Source organism: Loxodonta africana, chromosome 12 (genome assembly GCF_030014295.1).
Source record: "Loxodonta africana isolate mLoxAfr1 chromosome 12, mLoxAfr1.hap2, whole genome shotgun sequence".
Lineage (NCBI taxonomy): Eukaryota > Metazoa > Chordata > Mammalia > Proboscidea > Elephantidae > Loxodonta > Loxodonta africana.
This window is the reverse complement of record NC_087353.1, coordinates 38,365,278-38,380,270: the sequence shown is the minus strand read 5'-3', so window position 1 is coordinate 38,380,270 and position 14,993 is coordinate 38,365,278. Positions and strand designations below refer to the sequence as shown.

The window sequence follows — 14,993 nt, the reverse complement described above, 5'->3', positions numbered from 1 at the left end:
AGCTGATGAATGCTCATAAGCACTGGGGCTCTCCCACAAGACTAGTGATACACATGAACATTGCCCTATTCCATGACAAACAGGTTTGTTTAATCCTTCATTTCTCTTGCCACCAAAGAGATTATGAAAAAGAACCACAATACACTGTCTCTGAGCTCTATTACATCATTCCACTTAAAGATTCTCTAATCATTTCACGTTTTCATTCCTTCCTACCTACCAACAAAACCCTCCCATCTGCCCCCATGGCTAGCTAGACTCTTGGTATCTTGACAGCAGGGCCTTTTCCTTGTGGTAGCTGCACTGTGCAACAGACAGTGAGTAGTCACAAAATACATGCTGTCTACACTGTCTAATAAGCTTCTGCACATGAACCAAATAAGCAAATGTGAATGTTTGACGAATAGGTGATAATTATTTTATTTCTCAAATGATTTGGGAAAATGAAAGTTCACAGAAATTACTGAAGTGCTACAAAACGCCAAATCCACAGTTGAATCCAAATTCGTGACTTAGGAACAGGGAGTCTTTGTACTCATTCATTCAACAGATGTATACCAACTGCCTACATGTTCTAGAGGATGAACATACAGATATAAACAAAAACACAGTCCTTACTTCTATGACACTTCTATTCTAGTTGGGGAGCCCTGATGATGAAGCAGATTTACCTTGGTTGTATCATTCAGCCTTATGGCTTTAAATGCCTATCTCTATACTTACCATTCCCAGATTTAAATCTCTAACCCAGAGCTCTTCCTCGAAGACCATATCGTATGTCCAACTGCCTAAAGTAGTATTCTCCCCAAAACCTACGCCTCTTCTACTCTTCCCCGTATCAGTAAATGACAACTCCATTCTCCAATTATTCAGAAGAAAAACCTCTCCTTCTCTCACAACCCATATCAAACCCACCAGCAAGTCATGTCAGTTTCTTAGCAGCTCTCACTTCTTACCTATTCCACTTGTAACTTTAGTGCAAGCCACCATTATCTTTTTCCTCAATTACTGCAGGAGCCCCCTCTCGCCTTGCTTCCATCCTTGCCCCACTAATTGCCACACGGTGGCTAAAGTGATGCTTTTAAAACTTAAGGCAGTGTGTCACTTCTTTGCTCAAAACTCTCTAACAGCTATCCAACTTACTCAAAATACAATATAAAGCCTATAAAGCCCTGAGTAATCTTGCTCCTGAATAGCTCTCTGGCCTCATGTAATAGTCTCCTCATCATCACTCTGTCACACTGACTTCTGTTTCTTCTTCTGTTCTTCAGATGTGCCAGGTACATTGCAAACTCAGAGCCTTTGCATTTTTGAATCCTGCTAGAATGTTCTCCCCACAGTAGCCACATGGTGTGCTCTCTCACACTTCAAGTCTCTCCTTAAATGTCACCTTATTAGAAAGGGCTTTCCTGGCCATCGTTTCTAAAACAATGCCATTTCCCACTCCTGGTCCCTCTTTTCTCTGCTTTGTTTTTCTTCACAGTGCTCAATACCTGACATATCATGTGTTAGTCTGCTTACTTATGGTCTGTCTCCCCCAACTAGAATAAATACCAAACATGTTGCTATCGAGTTGATTCCAACTCATAGCGACCCTATAGGACACAGCAGAACTGCCCCAGAGGGTTTCTAAAGAGCAGCTGATGGATTCGAACTGGTGACCTTTTGGTTAGCAGCCAAGCTCTTAACCACCAGGGCTCCACAACCAACGTAGAAAACAAATAAAGAGAAGTCCTAGAATGAGCTCTAAGACCCTCAAATGGAGGTCAGGGAGGTGAAACTAAGATAGGAGATGAGAGGAGAAAGTTGTCCCAATAAAGAAAGAGCTAAAGAATAAGTGCTCAAATATGTCAAATGCTACTGATGGTCGTTTGCATGTGGCATTGCAGAGCATGTTAATAACCTTGACAAGAACACTTTGATGGTTTGGTTGGGATGAAAGCCTGCATGGCTAAACAAGGAATGGGAGGAGAGGAAGTGGATAGAGGGTAGAGTTTCAAGAAATTTAACTGTAAAGAGGAGCAGAGAAATAGGCTGAGGAGACCTGTCAGCATGACTGTTTTTTTGAAGTTATATTTAAACGCTTAGGTGTAGGTATGGAGTGAGAGTTTAGTGCAATTTCACAGGGAGAGTTTTGCTAGATACAAGTACAAGAGAGGGAGAGCTGGGCAGGGAGCTGACAGTGCCGGTCAGGGAGTAATCATAGCAATGGGCCATGGAATCTAAAATGAGTTGGTGAAGGTGGGATTAGAATCCATGAGGAGACTAAATTCTTCTTATATGTTACAGAGACAGTTTCATTTCCACCTAATTTATACATGGTCTCATGGGGCGCTACACAGTTCTCTAACAGGAAGACTTCCTCTCTCACCTTTCAGTGAACTTTAAGAGAATACAGCCTTAAGTTTTCAACTTTAACTGCCTTACTTATTATGTTGTCAGATCAAACGGCTTCTCTGTCACTAGAACCGAGAGAAACCAAATTAAAACCCTTATAAAACTCAAGTGATGTGTGAAAAGTTCAGCAGCCAAGATATTGGGGAAAAAATGACTTTAGTGAGATAATTCTAAACAAAATGGGTAAGATGAGACCACTGAAAATCTAGAGATTCAAAGAGTGGTAAGGCAGAACAGCCTGAAGAGCCTTCAAACTTTTGTTGTTTTGACATCTTTCAAACATAGTAAAAACTATGTGCCCACTACTCAGTTCTACTGAATTCTAACATTTTACTATTCTTACTTTAGATTTTTAAGTGCTCTTTTAAAGGAAAACTTCTTAAAAAGTACCTATTTCTACATCTGTCCCAGGGAACTTCTGTTGCTGACAGGAATTGGGTGAAAAGGTTGGGAGCCACTAGATTGCTTTTCTGTACTGTAAACACACAAATTTGCCTTAAAAGTGACTTAAAGGATTTAAAAATCATTTTTCTTTGCATTATAGCTTCTTGTACTATGCAAGTGGCAGTACCCACTGATCTTTTATTTGGGCTGTGAAAATACGATCAGCCTATGAAGGAATGGCTGTTACGTGCTGTAGAGATGCTCATACATAAAATGGCCCCCTTACTTGCTGTTTCCCATTGCTCCTTGCTGCCAGGCCTTCATGTCTGGTGACTGGTAGCCAGAAGCGGGCGGAGTTTGCTGGAGCAGAGAGCTCTGAGGAGGAGGGATTGGCATTGGCACCATGGAGCTCCCAGGGCTGAGAGACGGAGCGAAGTTGGCCTCACCTTGGGAAACCATTCCTGCAAATTGACACAAATTAATTTATGTGAATACACTACAGATTAACCCCATGAAATACATTATTCCATTAAGTGGGGAAAAAATGTAGTTCCTTAAAAATAAGGCAGAAATTTTTAGTATAAAGAGACAGATAAATACATAATCATATAAACATAGTCTAGAAAAATCTCAAGAGCCTTTGGTTCATGTACGCTGAATGGCTTTTCTGTTTGTTTGCTGATGGAGGTTAAATCCAAATCCTGTTACCCCATTTTGGCCAAAGTAGAAGTCCATAAGAATTTAAAATAGTAAAAATGGGTTTCTTTTTACTTATTTTCTGTTTTGCTAGCACTTTCTATTCTTTTTTTTTTTTCTTCTGGTAAAATACATTTCAGTTAAATAGTTTTGAGGCAGAGAAATTTACAAAGTTGTGGAGAAACAGAATGTCATAATTTGATTACCCATAATTTAGTATAATTCCTTCAAATATGCCTCTATAAAATGTTACATAGCTTTGCATTCTGCTTCTTTCTCTTATCATAAGTATGTTTTTATGTCCTTAATGTCTCCGTAAACACAACTGCATGTGCTTGTACAGTATCCTACTGTGTCCTGTCATGGTTAATATAATGACTTTTCTCTTCTGTGTTTGGTTAATCTGATCAGAGATGTAATTAATTTAGTCACTTTTTTTTCTGGAAAAGATTTAAAAAATATTAAAAAATTTCTGTGACTTGAGCCAGCTGTAGACTTACTACAGTTTCTTCTTTTTTTGTTTCTTTCACTAAAAGCTTAGCTACTCTGTTTTGGGAAAGTATATAAATAAAGCTACATATTGTCTCCTTGTTGCTTCTGTTTTATGTGATTTAACCTCTGGCAAATAACATTTTTTCATTTTTTTAAATTGTACTTTAGATGAAGGTTTATAGAGCAAACTAGTTTCTCATTAAACAATTAATACACATATTGTTTTGTGACACTGGTTGCCAACCCCATGACACAGCAACATCCTACCCTTCGAAACCTTGGGTTTCCCATTACCAGCTTTCCTGTCCCCTCCTGCCTTCTTGTTCTTGCCCCTGGGCTGGTGTGCCCATTTAGTCTCATTTTGTTTTATGGGCCTGTCTAATCTTTGGCTAAAAGATGAGCCTCAGGAGTGATTTCATTACTGAGCTATAAGGATGTCTGGGGGCCGTACTCTAGGGGCTTCTCCAGTCTCTGTCAGGCCAGTAAGTCTGGTCTTTTTTTTGTGAGTTAGAATTCTGTTCTACATTTTTCTCCTGCTCTGTCCAGGACCCTCTATTGTGATCCCTGTCAGAGCAGTCGGTGGTGGTAGCCAGCCAGGTACCATCTAGTTGTGCTAGACTCAGTCTGGTGAAGGCTATAGTAGTTGTGGTCCATCAGTCCTTTGAACCAATTCTTCCCTTGTGTTTTGGTTTTCTTCATTCTTCCTAGCTCCAGACGGGGTGAGATCTGGCTTTGAAGTAGCCTCAGTGCCACCATGGTTAAGTGCTCGGCTGCTAACCAAAGGGTTGGCAGTTTGGACACACCACCTGCTCCGTGGGAGAAAGATGTGGCAGTTTGCTTCTGTAAAGATTTACAACCTTGGAAATTCTATGGGGCAGTTCTAGTCTGTCCTATTGGGTCGCTATGAGTTGAAATCGACTCAATGGCAATGGGATTTTTTGGGTTTAAATGTCTTTTACTTAGACTATTTGGAGAAATATTGTTTTTGTTTATGACTTTAAAGGGTTTTTCCCCCATGATCTTTATTTTTAGATAGATCGTATTTGCATTAATTCTATGTTTTTAACTATTTTGATTGTGATCCTTAAAAAATACCTGTCTGTTCTTAATCCATTTTAACCTTATTTATGATGAAATAATTTCTTTCAGAAACAACATATATGTGAGGGGGGAAAGATACTTATCAGATTCTGGATATTATTCTGTGGGCTCACAGTTAATAAGTAAGAGACTCCAAGTACATCAGCACGCTTTCTGACATCTCCTTCTGGCCTCATCTAACCACTTGGGTCTTCCTTATCAGATTAGGTGTTTTATTAGAAATAATAAATCTATAGGTAATGAATTGGAGGGGTGGTTAGAGTTCTCGTCCCAATTCTGCAACTATGCTGGATCTTGGGATCCTTGGATCAGGCAATCTAGTTCCTTCTAGCTTAAAAATCCTACAATTCTACCTTTGTCTAGACTATGTTAAGTCTCCCTGCTGAGCAGTAATCGGCATCACAGCCATTTGGAAGCAACAACTAGCATTAAGATTCATATTTCCATTCATTCTATCTTCAAAGACTCATTTAGCATCTACTGTCCTAGCTAAGCACTTGAGAAACAAGAATTTAAAAGGTCACACTTTGCTTACTCAAGGAGACTGTTACTGAAAAAGGAGAGCAGACAGGTTAACAAGTGGTTATAATATAGGGTGGTGAACGCTTAGGATTAGAAGTGTCAGGAAAGGCTTTCCAGAGGAGATACTTCTGAGAAGAGAGAGCAACAAGAATGTGGCAGGCAAAGGAATGATATTTTAGGCAGAGGGTACAGGATGTACAAACGCCTAGAAGCAAAAGAGAGCAAGGTGCTCTTTCTCAGAACTTGAGAAGTTTGTTATGGCTGCGATACTGAGATACGGAGGGAAGAGAAAGTGGAGTTGATGAGTCTAGCTTTGGACAAATTGAGTGTAGGGTAAAAAAAAAAAAAAGGGTACTGGTGGGATATTCAAGTATGTGTGTTCAGTAGCCAGCTGTACACATGAGCTGAGAGGTCTTGCTTAGAAATTGAAAATGGGGTAATTAACATGTAGAGGTCACTGAAGCCACAGGGGTAGATGAGATCACTCAGGAGGGGGTGGAGGAGGGTGTTTACCACAGTTCACAGAAGTGTCCAGATGGACTTCAAGGAACCCATGAGGTGGGTACAATTTTTTTTTAAGTTTCTTTCATATTTACTTTGAATAAAACATTTAAAAAAAGATATAATTCTGTTCTTGCGCCCTCATTATCAGGGCATGATAGTCTAGCAGAATTTTGTTTTCAGAAATAAAACACACTCTGCCAGTACTATTACCTACATATTCCTTCATTTCCTTTGGGGTTTATATTAAGCTTAGAGATGCCAAAGCAAGGAGTGTAAAGCAAAGTTAATATATTCATGCTCTGATTTTACTATCATCAATTAACACAAGGAACAGCAAACTTCTTCTGCAAACAGCCAGATAGTAAATATTTTAGGTTTTATAGGCCATAAGGTAACTCTAACAACTACTCAACTATACAGTGTAAAACCAGCCACATACAATATACAAATAAGCATGGCTATGTTCCAATAAAACTTTATTTATAAGAACAGGAATTGGCCTAGATTAGGCTGGACCATGGTTTGCTGACCTCTGAAACATGCTGGGACATATATCTTTTAGTTTTTGTGTGGCAACTTTATTGGCAGTAGAAGCATAAAAACAACAAAGACCAAAGAACCCTTATATTTAAATTTCTTTAAGAAACAATAGTTCTTTTATTTGTTTTTTTAGAAGACTTATTTTGAAAAGGTAGACCTTTTCCAGAAATGGAATTTGTACTAACACAAAACCTGGTCTCAAAATCTTCTACCAGGCTGCTGATCATGTTGGAACAGACTTGTGGGGTAGAGCAGTGGAAGAAATTAAAAACACTGCATCTTTAATGTTCTTGTCCTCTCCAGAAAAACTGATTTTTCCTCTATTATTCTGAGGCAATTGACAGAAGAACTGATAGGCCCACCATTTCATTTCAGTATGTAACTAGATAAGACTACCGTTCTCTCCCACTGTATCTAGCTTCTGGTTTTTGTCCGTATTAGAAACGCTGACTTCGTCAAAGAAAATTTCTTATTTTTTGAAAAGTATCTTTGTCTGTCAGGGGTTGGAGGGTAAGAAAAGTCTTAATGGAAGCAGATTGCCAGGCCTTTCTTCCACAGTGTTGCTAGGTGGATTCCAATGGCCAATTTTTCAGTTGGTAGCCAAGGGCAAACCTTTAGCACCACCCAAGGACCTAGCTGACCATTGTTGTTGTTGTCGTTAGGTGTCCTCGAGTTGATTTTCAACTCATTGCAACCCCACGTGACAGAACAGAAAGGTCCCATATCGTTTTCTAGGCTGTAATCTTTATGGGAGTAGATTGCCAGGTCTTTCTCCCTCAGAGTCAGTGGGTATGTTGGAACCACCAACCTTTCAGTTCACAGACAAGCATTTACCCGTTGTGCCACCAGGGCCCCTTATCTGACCATTAAAAAAAAAAGAAAAAAAAAAAAACAAGTTGCCAACTAAAAGTCACATAGAATTAACTAAGAAAAGTCAAATAAAGTAATTATTATAATTTAGGCCATAAAACTATAAAGAGAAACATAAAACCATGAGGAAGAGGAAGCAAATGTGCTTCATGACTTCAATCTTATCTGACACTAGGTTATTAGGAGGCCTTGTTCTTTCTCATTTCTAAAAATTTACTGTGGTTCTATTCCCCTCCCCTTCCTTACTGAATTTACTTAAATGGATAAAATGCAATTACAGGAGATTTTAATTTAATTTTCTTCATTATGCTTTTCTGCATTGGTCAAATTAACTGCAATGAACATACATTATCTTTGCACTCAGAAAACCCTACAAATACCATTAGAAAAGGAAGCATTAGAAATTGAGGATCCAATGCCAAACAAATTATCATTTAAAAAGAAAATAATTAATTAGAAATAAAATAATAAATGGAAAGAAATGAAAACAGCTATATTTATATCATTATTGCAGCAACACACTACCCCAGGCATTAGGATAAGTCTTGTTTCCTGGGAAGAAAAATCCAGGCAGCAGATAAAGCTCTTACAATGGTGGCAACATCTGGTTACACTGGTTATATCTCAACTCACTGTGTTCTTTATTGACAGGGACAAAGACCCGTGTTTAAGTCCATAGATCAATATTATCAAAATCAGAGCTTCGAAGCATTATCTTCTCAAGTGGCTTTGTCAAGGAATGGGAACAGGATATGAAGGTCTCTTTTTTGGCTTTCCAGAAAGCAGATTTTAAAGTATGTGACTGAAATTTGACAGAAGTACTTTTTATTTTTTTTCGTTGGCTGATTTTCGGAAGTAGATTGCCAGGCCTTTTGTCCTAGTTGGTCTTAGTCTGGAAGTTCTGCTGAAAGCTGTTCAGCATCATAGTATCCACTAAGAGATGGACGGTGGCTCTGCATGAGGTGCACTGGCTAGAGATCTAATCCGGGTCTCCCACACAGAAGGTGAGAACTCTACCACTGAACCAATGTCCTATTTATTTTTTTTTAAGAAAAAAGAATCAAATAATCTGATGGGATTTATTAATGTTTGACTTCTTTATCTCCCTCCCTATGAATGAGATAGATCTTTTGATTTAAGGCTCTGCAAACAACATCGTGAATACTACTAAAGTTCTATTTACTTTTTTGGTCAAACTCATTTTGGAAGAGGGAATGGGAAGCAAGTAACTATATGAGTCTTCTAATGTTCGAGGAAATACTTCTGCAGGCTAAAGTAAAAAAGCCTTGTCAAATTCTTTGCATACAGAAACCTTAAGACGCATGGAAATACAAGTGTTTTGAAGGCCACTCTTATTCAGACAACCTTGCAATTAAAATAGGGATTTATAACCCTATTCTTGCTCACACAGATAGTGTCAGTAATATGAACCAGCCAAAGATGACTTCATTGTCTTGAGGACAAAGGAACTAATGTGGCATAATTTTGATTAAAATGTCTTAGAGAATTCTGGTACTCTTTGACACAAGCCTCCCTAGATACTTAATTTAACAGTCAAAGAATTTTAGCACTTGTTGCCATCAGAATGAAATGTCTAAATTGATTAGGCTGTCAAAGTTGATAAGCATATTGCCATGTCAAAAATCTCTATATAACCTCAATTTTTTATTCAAGTCAAAAGCAGCCTTCTCATTGAAATTCACTTTGAAGCAGCCTTGAAATTTACTTTTTTTTCCCTATACAACCAAGGGATATATTTCAGGAATTAGCCATTAATTTTGCATAAGAGTTTGATTAGGCATGGTAGATTAATCATATATATGTTTTATCATCTCTACCTACTAGAATCTCAATAAAATGATAGAAAAGGAATTTTTTAAAAAGTCATCACTTAGGACAAAGAGAATAGAAGAGAGACAGTGCAGATAAAAGATTAAAAACAAAAACACTTCTGTCGGGAAGTTGGCTGACTTTGCGGGGGAAGTTACACCCTACACAGTATAAGAGTGTGACCCCAACCAGGAGCTTGAGATCCTTTCTTCGTGAAGACTGATTGTCCTTAAGCAGATTATCAAAAACAAAATCTCCAGGACAGTGAAAAACTGTAAACTTAAACCCATTGTCTGTGGAGGACTTTCATCAGATTTTCATAGGGATTCATGAGAGAACGTAAGAAAATAAGAGAATGTGCTTTACACATGTTGTTAGCTGCTATCTAGTTGACTCTGACTCACAGCAACCGAATATGTGCAGGGTAAAGCTGCTTCATACAATTTTTAAGGCTGTGACCTTTAACAGATTACTATGCCTGTCTTGGATGACACCTCTGGGTGGGTTTGAACCACCAACCTTTCAGCTAGTAGTCAAGTACTTACTGTAAAATTTTAGAGTGAAATGGGCCCTTATGGAACCTTTAATTTAATCACCTTAGCTATCAAAGACGGATAGGCTTCAGCTCGTTCAATCACTTAGTGACAAGAGCTCCTGGATCTCCTGACCCCCGGGTCAGTGAACTGAAATACGTATGAAGAGAGGCCTGAGCCTGTATGTGTTACTTCATAAACCAGCATCAAGTTGTGATCCTCATACCTGATCCTGGATACTGGAAGACATTCTGCTGCATCTGAGGACTGATTCCAGTGCCAAACTGTCCTCCCATGTTTCCTGTCATGCCTCTGTTCACCATGCTGCTGCGATTGGCCAAGGATGCCTCAGGGTTTGCTGCCAGTTGTGAGAACGGGCTGGTAGAAGCAGGTGGAGTTCCTGGATTTGTACCATAATTTGGTGGGTAGGGGAATTGCTGTGGAGCACCCTGAGGAAGACGGGGGTTCCCCATTTGAACTGGCAGTCCAGATGAGGGAGGGAGGCTGTTCCCAAAGCTTTGTTGCCTCATGAGCATGGCTCGCTGCTGCTGTATCAGCTGCCTCTGTCGGTGCTGTTGACTGTACAACTCCCGCTGGCGCTGTGCCAACATTTGGGCATTTAGGGGCGGCTGCAATAGAAGAAAAAACTCTCACTTATTAAAACTATCGTCATCACCACCTATCTCGAAAAATTTATGAGATAAAGCCTCGCATCTTGGGTCAACAGACTATGTAGCAATTATCAGTATACAAGGAAAACTAAAGCAGAAAAGGAACAAAAACCTCTTTAATCACAAAACAGAAAATTAAGTACATTTTATAGATTAAAGGTGGCTGAGAAATGCTGAAACTATATCTGACCAGTAAACCCAAACCAAATCCCTTGCTGTCGAGTCAGTTCTGACTCAAGATGACCCCACGTGTGCTAAGGTAGAACTGTGCTCCATAGGGTTTTCCAATGGCTGTAATCTCATGGAAGTAGATTCCCAGGCCTTTCTTCCGCAGTCTTGCTGGGTTGATTTGAATAGCCAACCTTTCAGTTTGTAGCCAAGGGCAAACTACTTGTACCACCTAGGGACCTGTCTAACAGTTGCTGTTGTTGTCTGGCCATTAGAGTTAGTTAAATGCATATTCCCATTTAAAAGTCACATAGAACCAACTGAGAAAAGTCAAAGAGAGTATATATTGATTTTCATTAAATTTAGGCCATGAAAGAGTTAAGAGAAACATAAAAACCATGAAGAAGGGAAAGAAAATGTGCTTGATGACTTCTACCTTATCTGATGTTAGGCTATTAGGAGACCTTGTTCTTTCTGATTTCTAAAAATTTACTGTGTTTCTAGTTTCCCCCTTTCCTTAATGAAATCACTTATTCCATTTTACTTAAATGAATAAAATACAATTACAGGTAATTTTAATTTTCTTCATTATGCTTTTCTACATTTTCCAAATTACCTACAATGAATATACATTACCTTTGCAATCAAAAAACCCTAGAAAAACCATTAGGAAAGGAAGAATCAGAAATCCAGGATCCAATGTCAAATAAATTATCACTTAAAAAGAAAATAATTAATCAGAAATAAAATCATAAATAGAAACAACTATTTTACATCATTATTGCAGTGACACACTACTCCAGGTATTAAAGCTGTTCAATAGCTATAATATTATGGATGAGGAAAGAAATGTAAAATTAGGCTGAAACCATTTTTCAGTCTTAAGTGCAAAGCAACATGGCATGCCAATGAAGCCTTCCTCAGAAAATATCTGCTCAGACTGAGGATCTGATTAAAGCACACAGCTCCATGAAAACTAAACCTGCCAACTAGCTACAGTGCAATCTGGGAGAAACTGTGATAAGACTTTCTGATAGAAATCATCTTTATGTGAATTCTAAAAGTAGGGTCTTGCTTCTTTATAACTGTTTATCCCTCCATGAGCTAACTAACCTGTCAGTTGATTTGGACTCAGAGAGACCCACAGGACACAGCAGAACTGTCCCATAGGGTTTCCATGGATGTAATCTTTGTGGAAGCAGACTGCCACATCTTTCTCCTGCAGAGAGGCTGGTGGGTTCGAACCGCTGACCTTTCAGTTAGCAGCCAAGTGCTTTAATCACTGCGCCACAAGGGGGTCTTTATAAGCTAACTACTGAGGTTTATAATTCATAAGACAGAGAAACTAAAACTTGGGACCCATGAACATGCCAATATTTGCTGCTTGTTGGCAGCTGCTGTCAATATTTATCCCTTTGGTTAGTGCTGGCTTCCTGTATTTGCCCCAAATTCACCCAGGTCTATTTTTTAGAGAAGAGCTTTGTTTAGATCCTCTCTAAAATCCCTCATCTCCCAAATGTTTGAACCAACTTGGTTAAGAAAACATAAATAGGTGGTTGAAGCAAAAATATTAAAGTATATGTGGAATTAAAAGTTGGAAGTTAGTACTAGAAAATACTTAGAAGGTTACCCAGTTCTTTTTATGTTTAAAGTTCAGTAGCTCTGGGCTTATATACAAGAATCTTTAAAATAAATAAAAGCTAGATAATGCTTATGTCCAGACTGAGCAGAGAACACAAGGTAGTTCAGACAATTCAGCAATGCGACTGAGTTTTGATCATGTTTCAGGTACCACTCACATAGTTTTATATCTTAGGTTTCTTATTACTGATACTATTCAGTGCAGTAATAACAGTTTTCTACTTAGTTGTCTGGTATCCAATTGCAATGACAACAATAACAATAAAACAAAACAAAGAACTCTCAGCTTTAGATCAAATATTAATAAGAGGTTTATCACAAGTAGATTATTAATTCATTCTTGAAGAAAACTACACTGCAAATATCATTAAAAGATCAGCTCACAGCCCATTTAAAAGACACTCAAGTCAACACTTCAAGAAACTCTGCTTTGGTTAGAAAAGTACTAAAAACATCTGCTTTTCTCACATTACCTGAGGTGTAATTTGCTGCTGCATGCCTGATCTCATATTGATGCCAACAGGAGCAGTTGCTGCAAATTGATTTAAGATAGCTTGTCGATTTTGGTGTATCAACTAGAGAAAAACAAAATGAGATATCATATTTCCACATACAAACATAGCCATTTCAGTGTCACACAGTTTTTATTGATTTATTCAAGGGGCTCTGGTGGCCCAATGGTTAAGGGCTCTGCTGCTAGCCAAAAGGTCGGCAGTTAGAACCCACCATCAGCTCCAAGGGAGAAAAGACCTGGCAATCTGCTCCCATAAAGTTTACAGCCTAGGAGACCCTACAGAGCAGTTCTATTCTGTCATAAAGGGTTGCCGCTATGTGTCAGAGTCCATCCAATGGCATGCAACAACAACATCAAATATCTATAACTTGAAGAACACTAAATATGGCACAGCCTTTAAACACAGAATATATGTGTATGCATACATATGCACATGTGTATATCATACTTTTTAAAACATGCTAATACTTTTTTTTTTTTTAATACTTAGTTAATTCAGGTGAGTACAATAATGAAGAGAGAAGAAACATCACCTCTAGGTCTTAAAATATTGTGAGTCAAAAAGTAAGTATATAGGCACATTCTACAAAGGTCTAGAAGATGAATGGAAAAGTTGAAGCATTTCTCAATTGAAGGGTGCCTGTCTAGTGGGTACATATTTGGGAAAAATCCAGTGTGATATCATTAGCGAGAGAGAATTATGTAAGAAACAAATGGTTTGAAAAAATGGACAATTTATTTAACTAGAAGAAGTAATTACTTTAGACCCGCATTTCCCAAATTGGTGTTCTAAAGAACATTGTTCTGCGGATATTAATAGATGTGCCAGGAAAATAGCATGCTGTGCTGTATTAAGTATTGGAAATGACAGGTTACACAAGGTGAAACAGATTTTTTTACTGCAGTAATTTTACGAGCCCTTAATTGGCCAAAACACATTGTGGATCTTCAAGAGGGGATACATAATGCAACTTATTTGATCATAAACCTTTTTTTCTGAAATAACCATTACAACTTTCTCTTAGAACAATCTTCTATGGAACATAAAAGTTGGGAAAAAGCTGTTTAGATCAGGGTTGGGGTACCAGGTCACGGGCATGCCTTAAATTTATCTGGTAACAAAACAAGTATCCTTGGAAGTGAGATTTCCTTGTAATCAATTTATAGTGTAATAAATTCCTTCCTTGATAATTTGCCATGAATAAACTGTTCAGAGAGATAATAATAACAGTAACTTCCTTTTATATTTATATGGTACTTTATAACATAAATGATATATCTATAAAACATACTAATATTATCAGACTATATATAACATAAAATACATTATTAAAAAAAATTCAGGGTATCTAAGACACTATACAAACTTTGGAGGCTATAATGGTGAACAATTTTCTGTCCTTTGGGGATCCCTGTCAAGTGGCAAAGGCCACAACCCTAATGCAACACATGACTCCTAACAACCCTATAGGACAGAGTAGAACTGCCTCATAGGGTTTCCAAGGAGCAGCTGATGGATTCAAACTGCCAACCTTTTGGTTAGCAGCTGATCTCTTAACCATTGGGCCACCAGGGCTCCTTTTATAATAATTGTATTTATTAAGTGCTAGGCATTGTGCTAAGAGCTTTACATGTTTTATCTCATTTCATCCACATAACTCCCTATGAGGTGAAGGAAATATTTATTAGCCTCTTTTTATAGACGAAGAATCAGAGGCTTAAAGAGTAAATCATTTGATTAAGGCAACTCACCTAAGTAAGTTTAGAATTAGGTCTTGAAACTATACCTAACTCTTATAACCGTTATATCATAAATCACACTGCCTCCCTAATGTAATTTATTCCCTTCTTTCTCTTCCCTCTTAAATTAGTGAGTCTCTGGAGAACTTCTTAAACAACAAAAAATTTTAAACCCGCTGCAATGTACACATATGATCAAAAAATAAACAAAATAAAACATATAATACAGAAAAATGAATAACAAGAAGAAACAATCTGCAGCCCCAGTCTGATTTCCCAAGGACAATGCTTTTTTTTTTTTTTTTTTTAATTTTTATTGTGCTTTAAGTGAAAGTTTACAAATCAAGTCAGTCTCTCACACAAAAACTTACATACACCTTGCTACATACT

General features: G+C 38.0%; 1 protein-coding gene across 12 annotated transcripts in view; it reads right to left on the bottom strand.

The window, feature by feature from the left end:
- The window catches only part of NCOA1 (nuclear receptor coactivator 1), a 279,928-nt gene that overhangs the window by 20,935 nt on the left and 244,000 nt on the right, over positions 1-14,993 (bottom strand). For all 12 annotated transcript variants that reach the window (XR_010323560.1, XM_064295108.1, XM_064295105.1 and 9 more), the window contains 3 exons: positions 12,823-12,924; positions 10,096-10,498; positions 3,068-3,242 (listed from right to left, as the gene is read on the bottom strand). Coding sequence is in view for 11 of the 12 variants with exons in the window: in XM_064295108.1 (XP_064151178.1) it covers positions 3,068-3,242; positions 10,096-10,498; positions 12,823-12,924 (680 nt within the window). In the remaining variant the exon portion in view is untranslated. The remainder of the gene's footprint in view (positions 1-3,067; positions 3,243-10,095; positions 10,499-12,822; positions 12,925-14,993) is intronic.